The 15,464-nt window shown below is 32.4% G+C and overlaps 3 protein-coding genes across 3 annotated transcripts; all 3 read left to right on the top strand.

Moving 5' to 3' along the window:
• The first annotated feature begins 1,528 nt into the window (after window positions 1-1,528).
• Window positions 1,529-5,055, top strand: PHR23 (MYB-CC domain-containing transcription factor PHR23). The gene is made up of 7 exons (XM_014766012.3): window positions 1,529-1,883; window positions 1,966-2,182; window positions 2,274-2,350; window positions 3,038-3,095; window positions 3,178-3,262; window positions 3,370-3,439; window positions 3,792-5,055. Exons 2-7 carry the CDS (start codon window positions 1,972-1,974, stop codon window positions 4,491-4,493), a joined length of 1,203 nt encoding a protein of 400 aa, XP_014621498.1. The 5' UTR covers window positions 1,529-1,883; window positions 1,966-1,971; the 3' UTR covers window positions 4,494-5,055.
• A 3,979-nt stretch (window positions 5,056-9,034) lies between these two features.
• Window positions 9,035-9,743, top strand: LOC100500466 (uncharacterized). Its single transcript, NM_001251606.2, has one exon. The coding sequence runs from the start codon at window positions 9,096-9,098 to the stop codon at window positions 9,519-9,521; it is 426 nt and encodes a 141-aa protein (NP_001238535.1). The 5' UTR covers window positions 9,035-9,095; the 3' UTR covers window positions 9,522-9,743.
• Window positions 9,744-11,680: 1,937 nt separating this feature from the next.
• On the top strand, window positions 11,681-13,896 carry LOC100527698 (60S ribosomal protein L10a). Its single transcript, XM_003543381.5, has 6 exons — window positions 11,681-11,822; window positions 11,932-11,989; window positions 12,215-12,434; window positions 12,806-12,971; window positions 13,297-13,502; window positions 13,656-13,896. The coding sequence occupies exons 2-6, from the start codon at window positions 11,985-11,987 to the stop codon at window positions 13,707-13,709; spliced, it is 651 nt and encodes a 216-aa protein (XP_003543429.1). The 5' UTR covers window positions 11,681-11,822; window positions 11,932-11,984; the 3' UTR covers window positions 13,710-13,896.
• Window positions 13,897-15,464: the final 1,568 nt, after the last annotated feature.

The raw sequence follows: 15,464 nt of genomic DNA, 5'->3' as shown, positions 1-15,464 counted from the left end.
AGGACACTATCAGTCGCGCCCAACGGCAGGGCGCTACCAGACGCGCCCGTGTCAGGGGCGCTACCCTGCTGTTGCCTCGTGCGCCGCGCTGTGCCACGTGTCGCGTGCTCCATGGAAGCGCCTTCCTGGGGAGCGCTTTGTAATAAAAAAACAGACCCCCTAGGTAAATAATTGCAAAACAGCCCCTATTTGATAAATAAAATGTAAAAGTGACCCTTTTTTGTGTTTTTGCCCATTTTCTAATTATTTTCATAGTGGTTTAGCATGGTATATGCCATTTAGTGAAAGGAAAGTTCCCCATGGATAAGAACAAGTTTATACAGCAAAAAAAAAATAAAAGTGCATGTGGTAACATAAGGAATGAGAAATGTACCTATTCTTAGTTCTTACACAAGAATCAGCTACATTAACCATGGTACAAGTCAAGGGCAAGGGAAGTGGTCCTATGCTGTAGTACTGTATTTAACCAAATGCAAGTATAAAAGCAAGTACAATTCTTCTATCTTTCCCTTTTTATTAGGTCCTGCATGCTTAGGATTCCAGAGGATGGGGCCTGAGTTTTTGTGCCAAAGAAAGAAAGAATGAAAAGTTCAGGGTCCATCTTCCCTATATTTTAAACGGTGCAGGCTGAATAAGTACCAAACTTATTGAAGGAGACAAAACAGAATGTGTTCTTATTCTGTTCCTTACCTCCAAACAGTTCCATGAGAAGCATCTTCATCATGTTAGAAAGTCCCACATGGCTTGCCTCAATCCTCGTTATGCAGTTTATATATTTATTAGACAACTTTACTTAATGTTAATTGGTTTTATGATAGAATCTAACATAGCATTAGAGCCTATAATCCATCTTGATTTTGCCTATTCTGATAGGTATCTAACACCTCACACAATTATTTTTTAACCTTCCTTTGCATGGCAATATGGCATGGTTCTCTCTAGTCAATGGAATCCTTCATCTATAGTTCTTCATATATAACCAATTAAGGCCTTCCTTCATGTCTTTGTCTGCAAACTTTACCAAAGATAACATTCAGCCAACCCCATAAATCATCCTACTAAAGAACTATGAACATTAACAAAGGACATGTAAAATGACTCCAAGATCAAGGTGTGGAACAACAAATTTAGGCTTCTAAGTTCTAAGAATCTTCCTCTAGAACAAAAATAATGGCTGTTCCAAGTCGAGAGGGATATCAGATTCCCTAGAACTAAGTCAGAAAGAAAAAAAAAAGGAAATACTACTTCAAATGTGAGCATATGATTCCCACTTTTACCTGGCAAACGAATAAGAATGCATATTGGGTTAAAACTTGAAGGATCAATTCTGGAACCTAATGCAGTTTGGAAATTGATATTTGCACATTTAACTTTTTTTATACATATCTAAATATTAAAATGTTTTGATTTATATGCAATTCCTGTATAGGAAACCCATAATGTGTGTGTATAAAGGTTGTGCATGGGAAAGATAAAATTATTTCCCAAGTTTTATTGCAGAAGAACTCAAATGGAAAGCACTATCTTAGAATGGAAAAATGGAACTAGAAAAAGGGGTCCACTAGTGAACAAAAGTAGGAAGGAATAATATCTATTTCTCAGGTCACCGCACATTAAGATTAAGTTGGGTTTTCTATTGGCTCTATCCAAGATTCCATGGGATTAATAGCCTCCCCTCCAGCTCTCAGATATAAATACCAGTTTCAGCATGCTTTCCACTGAAGAGAAGTGTGTATAAGAGAAACAAGACAAGCACAACAAGCATTCTGAAATTCTCTATTTGTTAGTATCAGGACTAGTAACAAATTAACCTTGAAAATAAAGCTTCACCTAGTTTCATCTTCCGTAGGTTGAAAAGTGATCAAGAGAATACACGTCATCAGGTAATTACACAACTGGTCTTCAGAACTGGGAATTAAGTTGCTAGTTTTTATATGTTGGGGTGCTTATAAGTGGTTTTTGTAGGTGGAAATGTACCATCATCACCAACACCAAGGAAAAAACATTCATTCTTCTTCCAGAATGCCAATCCCCTCTGAGAGGCACATGTTCCTTCAAGCAGGAAATGGTTCTGGTGATTCTGGACTTGTGCTTTCAACTGATGCTAAGCCTAGATTGAAATGGACACCAGATCTTCATGCAAGGTTTATAGAAGCAGTCAACCAGTTAGGGGGAGCTGACAGTGAGTACTCACATTAGCTTTTGGATCATCAAATTTGGAAGAACATAGAATTTGAGTTCACTAATGCAACTTAACAATCTTTCTATTGCAGAGGCAACTCCAAAAACAGTAATGAAACTAATGGGAATTCCTGGGCTTACCTTGTATCATCTAAAGAGCCATCTTCAGGTAAAAATCATTTGTGATCTGTATTAACTTTGGTTATAAGATTTCATTCATTTTATGCCTTACATCTACAGTACTTGCAAGCCATTTGAATTTCAGTATCATTCTGCCTCCCAAGTTGAGAATTAAACCTAATTTTTGCAAACCAAAATCTGTACCTATACGACACCTGAAGTTTCATTTCATTAAATGGAAAATTCTTCTTCATTTAAGAGTTTCACACCATACGGGTTAAAAGGATATTGCACATAAAGAAACATGCATATCAAATTTGTTTCCTTTCCTCTTGCCCAGTTGTCCTAATTGTTGTTTTGGAATTGGCATAAATGTTTTCCAACACTATATTATTATATATATAAAAAAGTTATCATTAAAAAAATGATATATTGTGTATAGAAGTCATGCACAAATCATGATTCATCCCTCCTTCACCATAGCTGATCATATTCGTAAATTCACTTCATTGTGATCTTGAAATTATTAGTCTCAGGTTTCAGGCCTTATAAGTCGTAATAGTTTGGAAGTTATATGCTTTTTGCTAAATTATATATCATATATTAGCAAAATTATCCTGTCTGATGGATCATAGAGATCTGAGTTTGTTATTTGAAGAAAATTTGTCATATATGAGATGCACAAAGCCAGAAATATGGATTGAGCAATTACTGATCTTTTTCGTTTTGTCACCAGAAGTATAGATTGAGCAAGAATCTGCATGGACAAAGCAACAACGTGACACACAAAATCAGTAAGAGACCAACCTCTTTTCATTTTTCTTATCTACTAATAAACCAGAGAGCTGTATTTGATGGTTAAACTTACCTTACCAGCAACAAGTGCAACAACTGGGGAGAGACTTTCTGAAACCAATGGTACTCACATGAACAAATTAAGCCTTGGACCACAGGCTAACAAGTAAGAAAAACAAACATTTTTCACATGCTTCATGTAAACTTTTTTGACATGAACATTCTATTGCTTAAATATTTTAGTTATACTAATGTTCAATTCCTTTTTGCCAGAGATTTGCATATAAGTGAGGCACTGCAGATGCAGATTGAGGTGCAGAGAAGGCTCAATGAACAACTTGAGGTGAATCTTAGAAACAACTTACTATGTATGCATTTTCCATCCTATAATTACAAAGTGTAAATAGTCTATGCACTAATACTATAAAGGGTTTTTATATTGTCATCAAATTACGTAATAACTTTATTGACTTTTTGTAATAACTACCTAAAAAATCTTAAAATCTTATCAAAGATGATTTTTTTATTAATTGACAATGTAAAAGATTTTACATGGACCTCAGTGTATAGAAATTAAACTTTTATATTAAACTAATGATCTGTCTAAATGACAGGCACACAGCTTTTGGCTTTTTGGCATCCAAATTTCTTTCTGTCTAAATTTCTTTCTTACAAAACATCCTGAACCGTTTCAGGTACAAAGACACTTGCAGCTTAGGATAGAGGCCCAAGGAAAATACCTTCAGTCTGTGTTGGAGAAAGCTCAGGAAACTCTTGGCAGACAAAATTTGGGAATAGTAGGACTTGAAGCTGCAAAAGTTCAACTTTCAGAGCTGGTATCCAAAGTCTCATCACAGTGCTTCAACTCAGCATTCACAGAGCTGAAGGATTTGCAAGGATTTTGCCCTCAGCAACCACAAACCAACCCGCCAAACGACTGCTCAATGGACAGTTGCATCACCTCCTGTGACAGATCACAAAAGGAGCAAGAGATTCAAAATGGCTTAAGACACTTCAGCAGCCATATGTTCATGGAGCAAAAGGAAGCCAAAGAAGCTCCCAACAACCTTAGGAACCCTGAAATCAAGTGGTATGATGATGGGAAAAAGAACACCTTCCTTGCCCCATTGAGCAAGAATGAAGAGAGAAGAAACTATGCTGCTGAATGCAGTCCTAGCAACTTATCCATGTCCATTGGACTTGAAAGAGAAACAGAAAATGGAAGCAGCATGTATCCCGAGAGACTAATCACAGAAAGCCCATCAGATGGTAGAATCAAGCCACAAACAATGAAACCAGTGGATGAAAAAGTTTCTCAAGATTATAGGTTGCCAACTTCTTACTTTGCAGCAGCAAGATTGGACCTAAACACTCATGGAGACAATGAAGTTTTGTAAACAATTGGACTTGAATAGATTCAGTTGGAGCTGAGAAAACATTAAAGAAAACAGTTATGCTTCTTCAAAATTTGATTCAGCATAAGAGGAGGATAATAGGAACAGTGTGTTGTTAGTTACTAGTTACTGCAATACAATTTCAGCTGCTCTTTCTTTCAACCCAACAAATGACCAGATATAGGTCATTTTTAGCCAAATGAAATAAGCTGCAACAACAAGATCAGTGATAAATATTTGTAAGCAATCATTACAAAGGAGATAGTCCAGCAACATAAGGTTTTATTCTAGTTTATTCAAAATTCATGACATCATGTAACATGCATTAATTATTCTTGAGACCAACTTCTATTCGAATTAGAAATTGAAATGACACTAATATATAAAATGGCGTTAGTTTTACTCTAAACATCACAACTCTGCATGTATATTGCAATCATAGGTTATTTAAAATTCAGAAAGTGTTCATGTTATTCACATGTATACGTGAAACATTCATGATCTAATGTAAACACCGAACGCCCCATTGGAAACATATTAAATGATTGGAAAGAAGGATGTGAAATGATTATGAGTTTCAAATGTTTGGGTCAATTCATCGTGTTGCCGACACCATACGGTGCATGAATAATTGCTTTCAGTGAAGGGCTGAAGGCTATTGAAAAATTATTGCATACTCATGTTACATGCTGACACTTAACTAAGCATACCTATACAATAAATTATTGACACCTTATTACTTGACAATCTGTTAAGAAATTATTGGTCTATCACATCTAATTTGGGCATTCCAAAATTGCATAAGTATTTTCTTAATTTAAAGAAATGAATAAATGTAAAAATACAAAAGTGAATAAACATATTTTGTTCTCCAAACTTAAACTACTTAGGTCTTAACTATATTGACATCAATTTAGTGTGTTAATAGTATAAAATAATGACATCAATTTAATCTCTCAGTATTATGACGTATACAAATAAAAGTATTTTTTATATTATCTTTTGTGAATGAGAAATCAAACTATAAAAATATGTTGAAGTTAAGGATAAATTATTTGAATACGATTTGAGTTTAATTTTTGTCAGAAATAATCATTAGTTAAACTAAACTTTAAATTAGTCTGGATACGATCTCTTTCTCTAGAGGTTTAAAACAAAAACAATTAAACTCATTTTTTTTATGAAAGACCAATTTAATGGCATTTGTCTTTTTAATTATATAATAATTACCATTTCTACTCAATAAAAAATTCAATGATATATATATTTACCTAAAAATTTATATTAAAGTATACATTCTGTCCAAAAGTTTATTACTATTTTTCATTATTTGTGTATTTACTTTATTAATTAATTCTCGTAGTTTAATTTTAACTATTTAAGTTGAATTCCCTGTTTCAAAATTCCATCAAATGATCAACAATAAAAATAAACAAACATTAAGGAAAGCTAAATTTTCTAATTTTATACAAATCAATGATATACCATATTTCTATTTCATTTCTTCTGTCGACTGTTCGATGGAATTTTGGAATGAATGACTTAATTTGAACAATAGGAAAAATATAAAAGTAGATTGAATAATTAAAATTAGAAGAAACAAAATCACAGACAAGCTAAAATACGGGACTAAAAAATGTAAATAAATCTATTGTTTTTTTTATATTAATAAAGGTCTTGTGATTCTAATTAAAGATCGAGGAGGGGGAATGGGCTTAATTTAAACCTAATATAATAAAAGATGATTTTTTTTAAAAAAAGAAAAAAGAAAAAAGTTGTGCGTGTCTATAACTTGATTATCTCAAGGGACTAAGGTAGGATTAAGCTCATACTAAAGAAGTGTTAAAATTGCAATGAAGTCTCGCTAATGTATTATGAATGTCTCTTCTCACAAGTGTTTTTTATATTGATCGAGTCAAACTCATGATATAGTGAAGGTTTCTCAATCTTGTTTGCATTCGCGTGCTTATATAGGTATATATGAATGTTGCGCACAATTTAAAACTCAAACACGCATACCTTAACTAATATATAATGCTTAAAAAAAACTAATAATATTACAATTTTCTAAAGTAGTTATAGATAAATAAAGTAAAAAGTTATTTCGTTTTTTTTCCTGGAATAGAATTTCGTTTTATTATCAATCTCAAAAAAAAAAAAACATTTGGGCCTTTGGGGTGCTAAAATAATTATAATTTTTCATATGAAGAACACATACGTGTGTTGCATTAAAGGAAATAAGAAAACTAAATTACTTTAAGTAAGAAATATATAGGGAAAATGAAAAAAAATCTAGAGGACATAATGGCATCAAGAAAAAGTAATAAAAATGGTATTATAATGATGGAAAAATGGTAAAAATAGGGGATTGAGATGAGTTCCCCATTCATGTCTCTTTTTCGTTTCTATATATTATTAAATACCATATCATTGATAAAAAAAATCTCTTTAAATAATAATAATGCATTTTCCAGTCATCGATTCTATTGATGAAGTGCAAATTATTAATTAAAAGAAAAAATAGTTTATTTGATTCCAAAAGTAAGATTTTTTTTTACCAACATCATATGTGAAAAATGTGGAAATGGACATAAAAAAACGCGGTGCATTTTCCAGAGCAGAATTAAAACAACAATACAAATTAAACAAGTTTCAAATCTACACAACGTACCTAGTACATGGTCTAATATTTTGAAGATGACTTTTTGCCAACCCTTTGAAAAGACCAAAAATATGTGAGTAGTTGGCATCCTCTCATTTATGTCCACATCTCTCTTCATCAAATCAATTCCAATAAAAACAATGATAACGGAAATTAAAGCGCCAAAAATCTTCATACATTGCACAATGTATGTCCACCTCACAAAAACTCTAGGCAATAAACCACTCTCAACCCAAACTAAAATCTTTGAAAGAATGCCGTGATTGGATTAAGATTTTAAAATATTATTTTAATATAAAAAAAATCTTATAAATTTTAAAAAGAAATATTATGATTTATCAGATTTTTTATAAGATTTTTATGATAGTTTTAACTTTAATGTATTTACATTATAAGAATTTAAAGAATTTGAAAAGACTTTTATAGATTTATAAGACTTGAAAGAATTCTGGACATTTTTTAAAATACATACAAAATTACAAGAATTGGTGAAAAAAATAATAAGAAATGATGAGGTTTGGATAAAAAAAGTAAAATCAATATAATTTTTTTAATCTTTTAATAGCTAAACTTATTATAGCTTTATGTTCTCTTGTACTAACGCTTTTTGCAATAGAATTTTCTCATTTTTATTTTTGAATTTCAATAATAAATTTAAAATTATATTTTAGTTTTTTATTTTTTTTAATTACTATAATTATTTCATGATAAATCCAATGACAATGATCCGGGTGAAAAATTTGTACAAGAGTTAATGAGTTATGTAGATGAGAAAATTAAGGATGACAATCATAAAAAGATTGTGTCAAACAGTGATAAACATAATTAATATAAGAAAATCATGGTTATTCTTAACATATAAGACATACATTAATTTGGAAAACAAATGAAAAAAATATATATTTGACATTTTTTTATTCTAAAAGAATAAGAAAAATATATATGACACACATATCTTAAAAAATATTAAATAGAGAAGAGGACATGTATAATGAAAAAAAAGTCTAATAATCAATAGAAAAAGAAAAAAAAGTATAGTAAAATCTCAAGAGTTTGAATGAGATTATTTGATAGATGTTTTGCATAAAAATTTAATAAAATCTATCATAATCCTTCTTAAAAAACAATTTATCAATATTTGTAATTTTTAATATAGAAATTTTTTTTATAAGTTATAAAAATCCTAATTTAATACCACCAAATTTTATAGTTCTAGTTAAAAAATCTTAAAAGTTTTAATTAAATAGCATAAAATATAAAACTTATTTATACCATTTAAAAATCTTGATTGAATACCATGATTTTTTTTTAATAAAAACTTTAAAATCCTAATCCAATTCTTTTAATCTATCAACAAGTTATCAAACGAGGGAAATCCAACCCAAGTAACTTATCAGATTTATTTACGAAAATTAATTATCATCTACAAATTAACAGATACGTTGGAGACTCGCACATATAATATAGTTACGCACTCAATAAATTAACACACTAAATCTAACATACTTTCGATTATTTGCTTAAACTTGTTAGAAATAACAAAATTATGATCGTCCTCCTTCTTATTTAATAAATTTTATTCATAATTTATATTTATAATGTTTGATAAATTTTAACCAATAAAAAATATATTAAAAAGAGTGCACGCGTTAAAAAGTTTGTTAGTAACCGTCCTCCAAATCTTTTTTTTTTTCTTCTTTCTTTTATTTCTTAGCTACGTACATTAGGACAAAACCACACAATCTATTTCTTGAGAACTTGCGAGAGACTAACGTAGAAGCATCACATGCCATACAAAAACACGTATGTGACGTGTACCCTAAATCACCCACTCAATGCTATTGCTCACTATATCATGATCTCCTTTCCCTTTGTTTTGGTTATTGCATTAAGTCTGCTTAGCTCAATTCTCCATAGCTACAACAACAACAAGCTCCTTGTCAATGGAAGGAAACAATTTGCCCCACAACATGCCAACATGGAGTTCAAGAAAACTCGTCACTTCCCAAAGCCCTGCTTCATTTTCCCTTGAACCAAATGAGAAGCAGAAGCTCAAGAATAACACTCAAGAATGCAAGTCGCCAAATACTAATGATAAGGCCAAGGACCCAGAAGAAGGGCATAGTGAGAATATTGGTAAGGTTGATGGTGTAGAGGAAATTACGGGGCGTGAGAGGCTGAAGAGGCTCCGGGAAGAGGTGACCATGGACAAGGTTAACATTCCAGAAAATTGGGGTCAGGAGCCAAAGTTGAAGGACTGGATGGACTATACTATGTTTGATGCATTCTTTCCTCATACTTTGATTGTGACTGCTCGTGATGCTCTTATTGCTAATGCTCGTGAAGCAAAGTCACCAAGGTTATATTAAGGATCTAGAGTGTAGTTGCGAATATATATTTCTTTTTGACTCTATATATATAGTTAGTAGTAGTGTTGCTGTCTTAATATTCCCAGGTTGTGGCAGGAATAATGTTCTTAATATTTCCCATGCTTGGATCTGATTCGGATCTTCTTTCTTGATTTGGTTAGTAAAACAATCTATATGTACACTTGCTAATTATAATTTTATAATATGATTTTTTTATGCACCGATTATAATCTTTACCAACAAATTAATGTAAACCTTTTATTGAGGTGAAAAAAAGATATCTAGCTAATCAAACTATATAATTAGGTACAACTTTTCCTAACATATTTATGTAATATGAATTAATCAAGAGTTAACTATTGTTTCTTATTATTCTTACTATTCTTAGTTTCTTTGACATACATCTTTATTTAGTCCATGCCTGGGAGCTGCCCATGAGCTATCTTATGCAAAACTATAAGCAGGTCCCCCTTCTCTTGTCCAACTCCAAAGGTCCCTACTATCTATGTAGAAAAAAAAAAAAACTAGTTCATGATTTTGGAGATTGCTGTGAGTTGTGAATTATTCCTCCTGGAATATATTCAAATTCATTCCCCACTTAAGAATCTGATTTAGAGTGGTGTATTCAAATTCTCTCTTTTTGCACACTTATATATTCCGTCAAACATCCAGTGTTTGAGAATAATGATATGTAAATCTTCCATTCTTTATATATTTCTTGCACACTTATTTCTATCACCGTTTTAGTTGATTAATAGACTTTTGCCCTAAAACTATGCTTACATTTATTCTAAAAGAGAAAATCATCAATTTGATCCCTGAAAACAGAAATTAAAAAAAATTCTAAATTAATTTTCCATCTTTTAGGTTAGTTCCTCGATGAATGTCTATTAGTTGACCCTGCTAGCTAGGGTTTCTTATGTGACACATTAAGTGTCAACTCAAATGTTAAGCTTATCCTCCACGTGATTGTCACGTAGTCAAGGATGAAATTGAATTTTTTTTTATCAACAATTAAAAATGTTCTTTTTAATATACTTTTTTTTTACCTTCACCGTCTCTTGAACTATTTCACACTTCTTGAATGAATGACAAATATTTTAGAAAAATCATATTTGTTGTTCTTTGCCGCCCTTGGCATATAAGCAACAAACAGGAGTCTTCTAAAATCTTTGACTTCATCCTTAGTCCTTCAAGCTATTTTTAATTGTAATTCCTTATATGTCGAGGGGAAAGAGTATTCCAGAATTGTGCTATTGAATGAATATGTCAATTGGCCGAGAAGGAATTACATTTTTTGTTCTCCGGACAAAGATGCATATATATTAGCAGAAAAAAATAATGGCACTAGAGGCTATCCAACGTCACCATGAAAATGAAGAAACCAATCCTTTAGAAGCACAACATTAAATACATCTAAAAGCTCAGACACAAGCTCGAATGCAATAATGTCAAATATGTTTTGTACGTAGCCCAAGGTTCGAGAAGTTGAGTCGCATTTAGCATGCGGTTCGAGACACCATAAACAATTTTTTGGCCAACGTCCCAAACACCTAGCCCACGTTAGAGATCAAAGGAGATGCAACTTGAGAAGTTGAGTCACATATGCATGCAGTTAGGCTAGCGTCCCAGACAATTAGATAACTTATATCTTCAAATAATTTTTTGAATATTTTTTGGCCAACATCCCAAACACCTAGCCTACGTTAGACACTGTTGCCATTGTGTTTGAGTGTTGTAACAAAATATGTTACATGGGCTTATTCTAGCTGTTATAAATAACTTTGAAATGACCTAACAAGAGAGGAAAATGAGTTGGAAGGCAAATTCTCGCATCACTCATCCTAGTTTTAAGTTTTTTCTGACATTTCACCTTGATGATTCAACCCCTGGAAGAGAAACTTGGAGATTCATACACAAGTTACCCTTTTTTAATAGTAATTGTTTACAATTAAAAAAAGTAAATTTGTATAATAATTAATTCAATTTGTTTACAATTTTTATTTCAATCAATTCAATCTCAATTAAAAAAGGTGATTTGCGTCATATTTAATCTGATTAATGTTAATAAGGATAAGTTGTACGGCTGAAGTGTATTTCCTTTGAGAAAGAATCTTTTGAAATAAACAAAGCTTGGGGTGGAAAAGCAGTACCAGGTTGGGAATAGCAGAGTCCTTAACTAATAAATAGAGCAAAGCCCGTTTCAATTATTTGAAATCGGGCCCAGCCCATTCTATCAGTTCACCCTATATACTTCTTCCTCCAGCCGCACCAAGCCCTAGCTAGGGTTTCAGCTGTCTGGTACTTTCTCTAATCCGAAGATTTTGCTATTTGATTTTCCTACATTTTCTTCTGCTTTCTTCACTGATTCCAATTCTCACTTTCTTCTTCTCTGCAATTTTGTTCGCAGCTGTTAGATCTGTACCCGCCTAGCCATTGATTTGGAAAAGTCCAACTTCAAGGATGAGGTATTCATTTTCTCGTCTTCTACTTGTCTTTGTTCAAATTTCTTAGCATGTTCGCGCGTTTTATTGTGAATGCAATGCCGTTAATCGGTTTTCGTTGTTAACTGATGTGTACTTTGCGCGGGGTTACTGTGTATGATGTTAATGAAAATTGTTCGGTGAAAATTGTGCATTTGGAAAACCTAGGTTTCGTGGTTTCTGATCTGTATTGGGTGTTGTTTGTTGCAGTAAGCTTCAGAGTGATGCTCTAAGAGAAGCTATCTCAGGAATCATGGCTGATTCCAAGGAAAAGAACAGGAAATTTGTGGAGACCATTGAACTCCAAATTGGGTTGAAAAATTATGATCCCCAGAAGGACAAGCGTTTCAGTGGCTCTGTTAAGTTGCCTCATATTCCTCGCCCCAAGATGAAGATTTGTATGCTTGGAGATGCCCAGCACGTTGAGGAGGTAACAATAATTTATGCTGTAGAGAACCACGAGATTCAATCGTGTGCTTCATTGTTTTCCTAGATATTTTACATTAGATAACACCTGGGATGTATGCTTATGGAAACTTCAATTGTATAACACGATTTATAATTTATAATTTATTGCTTTACAGACTGTGTTTGCTTGTAATGACTGTTTTTATTGAATTACTTTGAAATAAGACACAGATTTGTTGATTTTGTAACCACAATACAAGATGTGTGATGCCATTCTTTTAGGTTTGTTAGGGGTTATTTTATATTGTGTGATTTAGTGTATTGTTTGATAGTTATCACTCAATTCTCAATAGCCTATTTTGTTGTGTTAATGTCTATTATTCGGATCTGCAGGCTGAGAAGATAGGATTGGACTACATGGATGTTGAGGCCTTGAAGAAGCTTAACAAAAACAAAAAGTTGGTGAAAAAACTAGCCAAAAAATATCATGCCTTTTTAGCCTCTGAAGCAGTCATCAAGCAGATTCCTCGTCTCTTGGGACCTGGTCTCAACAAGGCAGGCATGTTTTATTGTTTTGGATTTTGAATCTCTTTTGGACATTTTAGAGAGAACTTGGTGATTTGCTTGTTTTAATAACTTACATCGGTCATTGCTGTGTTTTTTTTTTGTTAATCGTTGGTCACATTCTGCTATTACATGCTCTGTTTTTAAGTACGAACATTATAAAATCTTTCAAGTGGCTTTCTGTATCATATCGAATATGGTATATTGTTCCTTTCTTTTCCATCTAGTAAGATGCTCTGTTTTAAAGTTTTGTTATTTTCTGGGTTTTAAATTTCAATGTTGCTTTAGCTGATTTATGATTGATTTGGTTGACTTTGCAGGGAAGTTCCCTACACTTGTGACTCACCAAGAATCTCTCGAGTCAAAGGTTAATGAGACCAAGGCCATGGTCAAGTTCCAGCTTAAGAAGGTTCTCTGCATGGGAGTAGCTGTGGGGAATGTTAGCATGGAGGAAAAGCAAATCTTCCAAAATGTACAACTGAGTGTTAACTTCCTTGTCTCTTTGCTGAAAAAGAATTGGCAGAACGTGGGTAGTCCACTCTTATGATTTCAAATGTTTTGCTCTATTTTTATGGTCTTTTATCGTGCTGCATGTGAATTTTCTCTTTTAATACTTGCAATATTTGATCTAATTGAACCTTCCAATCAAAGACTGAACAAACTCTATTCTTAATTTCAGGTTCGCTGCCTATATCTGAAGAGTACCATGGGGAAATCGTACCGTGTCTTTTGAGTAGTGGTTCTTAAAATTCAGTGAATTTCTGATTGCACTTAATATATTGTCATGATAGGTTGGACAGAATTTTTCATCGTTCTACAGTTTTGTTGGATGAGTATTTTTTGGCTAGTATTTCTTGTTATTGACATTTATGTTTCAAGTGCTTTGCAACATCGGATAATTTTAGTGGTGCTAAGTTTAAGTACTCGTGTTTTAACTTGCACAACCCCTTCCGCTATGCCCCTTAGTAACAACTGTTGATTAGGGATTGAATCAGCCCTTAGACCCAATCGTGTTAAAGTAATTAGGATATGAATTTAGATAAGTCTTAGCGTAATTAGGATATGAATATGAATTTAGATAAATCTTAACGCTTAAAAAAATCTTAATTATGGATTTAACTTAATGTAAATCATTCCTTCAAAAAACTCTGTAATCGTAAAACAAATTCAGATGTGTAGTAGATGAACGTTTTGATACCATAACGTGCGAAATTGTAACATGTATTAGTTGTGAAGTTGTATTACTGATGTTTTTGATACGATTTTGCGATGTGCATGACAGGTGAACAAGTATGTTAATCGTTTTGGATTTTTATTATCGACTTTATAAACAAAACATTTGATTATTTACTACCAGGAATTTATTTTGTTTTTTTATTTTACATAAAGCATATTTTTTTATGGTTAAAAACTGTTAGAATCAAATTAACAGTGATGAGTAATTTTTTATTGGTTTGATTATGAAAGTTTTTAACTATCAGAAAATTATATTTCAAATATCGTTGTTGACGCTGGCATTGATGAGTGTTGGTTTTGATTATAATTTTGGAGCTTCGAGTGAAGAGCAGAGAGCCACTAGCATGCTTCTTCTCATGGGGCTCCATAAATCGATTGCCTCATACAACAGAAATGGATATCTTTCGATTTCATTGTGGACTTTGATGACATAAATTTGTGAACGATCATCACTAACGATTCACAATTTGCGTTACCATTGAATTTACATGCCTTTAGCTGTGGATTTGTGGGATAATTCTTGTATTTAGTGGGAAATGTTTTAAATGAAATGCTATAATGTACTTTTCTTAATCTAAAAACATATTTGCCTTTGGAGAATTTGGTTCCCAGAATCCTCTTAATTAGCCTTGCCCTGACCAAGCAGATGATGTGCATAGGGGATTTGCAGCAAGACATGTTTCGATGAGAGGAACTAAGCACACAAAAGCATCTAAATTGTTCATTTATTCTTTGTGCATGTGGATGGTATGATTCCTATTCAAAACTGCGACATATTTGTACAAAATAAATCTTGCTACATTTTGGAAGTGAGTATAATACGAGGAATCTTGAAGATAATAACATTGTTCCTATTCAAGATTTGGCTTCTGTTAAGGAAAGGGGTGCACTTAAGAATTTAAACTGTGGAGGAATGATTGCTAATTGAAAAATCAACAGTTAAGATTGTTAATTCCTTAAAGGGCCAAATAAACTAAAACTATCATTCACTGGTGCTAGAGGCTCCTCGCTTTGCTACTTAAATTCTCTAGTACAGAGGCTCCTCGCCTTGCTACTTAAAGGGTTCAAATTTTAATGGGTAAATAGTCACTTTTATATTTAAATGTATAATTTGTTGATAAATGTGTTCCTAAAAGATAAAAGTATAAAATTTAATCTTTGAAAATATAAAAAGTAAAATAAGTATATCTGGTCGTTAACTTCCTTTCATAACCGTTAATAAAATAGTCTACGTGACACAGATGGACGAATT

This window comes from Glycine max, chromosome 13, assembly GCF_000004515.6.
Source record: "Glycine max cultivar Williams 82 chromosome 13, Glycine_max_v4.0, whole genome shotgun sequence".
NCBI classification, from domain to species: Eukaryota; Viridiplantae; Streptophyta; class Magnoliopsida; order Fabales; family Fabaceae; genus Glycine; species Glycine max.
The sequence above is the reverse complement of the archived record's forward strand: the minus strand, read 5'-3'. Positions and strand labels throughout refer to the sequence as shown.

What these genes read in the sequence shown, in the direction of transcription:
- PHR23 (XM_014766012.3), top strand. Translation starts at nt 1,972, where the DNA reads ATGTACCATCATCACCAACACCAAGGAAAAAACATTCATTCTTCTTCC. An exon ending in CCAGTTAGGGGGAGCTGACA is followed by an intron (nt 2,183 to 2,273) that starts GTGAGTACTCAC and finishes TTTCTATTGCAG; the next exon opens with AGGCAACTCCAAAAACAGTA. An exon ending in GGCTCAATGAACAACTTGAG is followed by an intron (nt 3,440 to 3,791) that starts GTGAATCTTAGA and finishes GAACCGTTTCAG; the next exon opens with GTACAAAGACACTTGCAGCT.
- LOC100500466 (NM_001251606.2), top strand. Translation starts at nt 9,096, where the DNA reads ATGGAAGGAAACAATTTGCCCCACAACATGCCAACATGGAGTTCAAGA.
- LOC100527698 (XM_003543381.5), top strand. An exon ending in ATGCCCAGCACGTTGAGGAG is followed by an intron (nt 12,435 to 12,805) that starts GTAACAATAATT and finishes TCGGATCTGCAG; the next exon opens with GCTGAGAAGATAGGATTGGA. An exon ending in ACCTGGTCTCAACAAGGCAG is followed by an intron (nt 12,972 to 13,296) that starts GCATGTTTTATT and finishes TTGACTTTGCAG; the next exon opens with GGAAGTTCCCTACACTTGTG.